The sequence below is a fragment of the Myotis yumanensis genome, unplaced genomic scaffold (genome assembly GCF_028538775.1).
Source record: "Myotis yumanensis isolate MYYU_CA2020_CCGP unplaced genomic scaffold, mMyoYum1.0.hap1 SCAF_1, whole genome shotgun sequence".
NCBI lineage: Eukaryota > Metazoa > Chordata > Mammalia > Chiroptera > Vespertilionidae > Myotis > Myotis yumanensis.
The window spans coordinates 129,515,318-129,517,876 of NW_027223752.1; the positions used below are offsets into that span (position 1 = coordinate 129,515,318).

Consider the following 2,559-nt stretch of genomic DNA (forward strand, 5'->3'; position numbering starts at 1 on the left):
GAGAGGGAGATCTTCATGAAGCGAAATGGAGGGATTTCTAGGATTTATTAACAAGAAAAATACAACTGAATATAAGTTTATATTTACATATAAAATGATGATGTTTTGTTAAACTGAAGAAAAATGAGAAAATATACAGCATTTACTTATTTTTCCAAGTGAAAACACAAGAAGGGCAAACAAGAAACTAATGACAGGGTATATAAATGCTATCTGTGCTTTTCTTGCAACTGTCCTGTGAATTTGAAACTATAAAAAAATAAGACTTTAAATAGATGTAGCTGGAAAATTCAGAAAAGCAGAGTGGGATTTTTTGCCCACTATCAGTGCTGAGGAGACAAAAATACCCTCACTTCAGGAATCTCTTAAATAGAATATTTTTCATTTCTTTAGAACAGCAAACAGTTCTTAAAAGTAGTTTTTCCTCCCACATATTGCCTAGTATATACTATAAATAATAGTTAAATCTAGCATATACTATAAATAATTTAAAAAAAGAATGTTAATCATAGTCAGATTAATTAAATATAGGCTGATACATCTAACAGTTTTAATTTATACATTTTTTTCTTTCAGAGTCCAGCTTTATATTGAACATGTTACAAAAGAAGTTTAGTCAAAAAGACCAATGCCTATGTCATCATCAGACTCCTCAGATTCTTCTCTTTTTGCTTCTACTTTCTTCTCCTCAGCTGGGGCAGCAATAGTGGAGGGGGAAGGATCTCTTGATAGTGCAGCACAAGCTGCAGGGGCAGGTCCACCAGCCCCTACATTGCAGTAGAGACACTCAATGTTGACATTGGTGAGAGCCTTTGCAAACAAACCTGGCCAGAGAGGTTCAACCTTTACACCAACTGCTTTAATGAGGGCATTGATCTTATGCTCCATCACCATCACTTCATCATTGTTCAGAATAAGGGCCGAGTAGATGCAGGTGAGCTCCAAGACGGAAGCCATGTTGAGGGCGAGCTCTGGGCTAGCGCTGCCAGGAGCAGTGTTAGTCACCTGATGAAGTGAGGGCCTCACCCACTGCAGCCTTAGCATCCTTGGAAGAACTGAGCACCTTACCAGTAGCTGGAGAAAACTAGTTTCCACAGTTTTATTTCAGTTGTTTGCATCAAGAGCTTTTGGCTTTAAAAATATTAAACTATATGTGATTAATGTCATTTTTCATTCTATCCTATATAATAAAAGACTAATATGCAAATAGACTGAATGGCAGAACAACCAAACAACTGAAAAACCAGTTGTTATGACGCAAGCTGACCACTAGAAGGTATGCACGGAACATGGTGGGCGTCGGCAGCAAGCAGCAGAGCGTGGAACATGGCGGGCATCGGCCATGGAGGGGTGGTGGACCAGGTGAGTGGGGGCGCCAGACCAAGGCAGGGTGACAGTTGCTGTCATTGGGCAAGCCTCTGGCGGTTACTAACTATTCTTTGCTCCCATGTGCCACAGTCCTGCCCAGTGCTCGCACCTGCTGCCAGCACCTGCCCCACTCGCACCTGCTACTGGTGCCTGGCACTGGTGTCGATCTCTTGGCACCGTCAGTGGATGTGAGAGGCAGCTGCCAGCCCCAATATCCCCTGAGGGCTTCTCCACCTTTCCCTGCTCCTGAGGGGCAACTAGGGCAGCAGCCACCACTCGCATCCACTGACAGCACTGGCCCCACTCGCACCTGCTGCTGGCGCTGGCCCCAATTACTCAGTGCCATCAGCAGGTGTGAGCGGGGCTGGCTCCATCAACATGTGGGGGCAGTGGTGGTGGGAGGGCCTAGGCGGAGCCACAGAGGATGAGCCGAGACACCCCCCTCCTGTGCCCATCACAGCCTTGCAGCCCACAGTTCCTTTCAAGGTGCACGAATTCATGCACTGGGCCCCTAGTATTTATATAAAATACTGTCCAAATCACAATAACTTCTAAAATCAAAGTCAATATTAACAAAGTTTTCTTATATTTGAAAAACATATTTTTATATTAATAATACACAAAAGACATTTTAAAGCAATTTTTGTCTACATTATTTAACAGTAAGCCTAAGGCAAGTACATAGTGTGGTCACTAGATGGTTCTTCTGATCAATGAGTTTTAGCTAAGTAAATAAAGCATAAATGTGGACAATCAAATGAGGATGTAAAGCTCTCTTTTTGGGTGCAAAGCTGGAATATAAGGTATATTAAATACTGATGGTTACTGCTTAAGAAAAACTATTTATTTCTTTATTTTAAAGACAAAATTCCATTTCAAAAAGATAAAATTATTTTAGGTATAAAGTAAGAAATTTGGAACATAAGTAAATTCAATGCTAGCATTACTGTTGAAATACACTACCAAGATAGTGCCATATATAGGAAGGCTATTAGATTATGAGCAAGAAAAACTAATTTTCGCATTCTGCTTTCAGCACACTTGAACTTTTCTCATGAATGTTCTGCACCCTCTGCTAGAAGGGTGCTGGGCAGTTGAGTAGTCTGCCGTGATGTTTTTAGCAAATTAGACAGCACCACTGCCTTTCAGCACTAGATTTGAGAGGAAACAAAACAGGATGGGAAACCAGTG

The 2,559-nt window shown here is 41.4% G+C and overlaps 1 protein-coding gene across 2 annotated transcripts; it reads right to left on the bottom strand.

Annotated features, from left to right (window-relative positions):
* Nucleotides 1–612: 612 nt before the first annotated feature.
* LOC139005686 (large ribosomal subunit protein P1-like) lies at nucleotides 613–957 on the bottom strand. 2 transcript variants are annotated; one of them, XM_070407903.1, is made up of 2 exons: nucleotides 892–957; nucleotides 613–810 (listed from the first exon to the last, which is right to left on the bottom strand). In XM_070407903.1, the coding sequence occupies exons 1-2, from the start codon at nucleotides 955–957 to the stop codon at nucleotides 613–615; spliced, it is 264 nt and encodes an 87-aa protein (XP_070264004.1). The 2 variants fall into 2 exon arrangements, with proteins under 2 accessions (XP_070264004.1, XP_070263999.1); XM_070407898.1 differs by having other exon boundaries at nucleotides 613–957.
* Between the last annotated feature and the right edge of the window lie 1,602 nt (nucleotides 958–2,559).

What these genes read in the sequence shown, in the direction of transcription:
- LOC139005686 (XM_070407898.1), bottom strand. Translation starts at nt 957, where the DNA reads ATGGCTTCCGTCTTGGAGCTCACCTGCATCTACTCGGCCCTTATTCTG.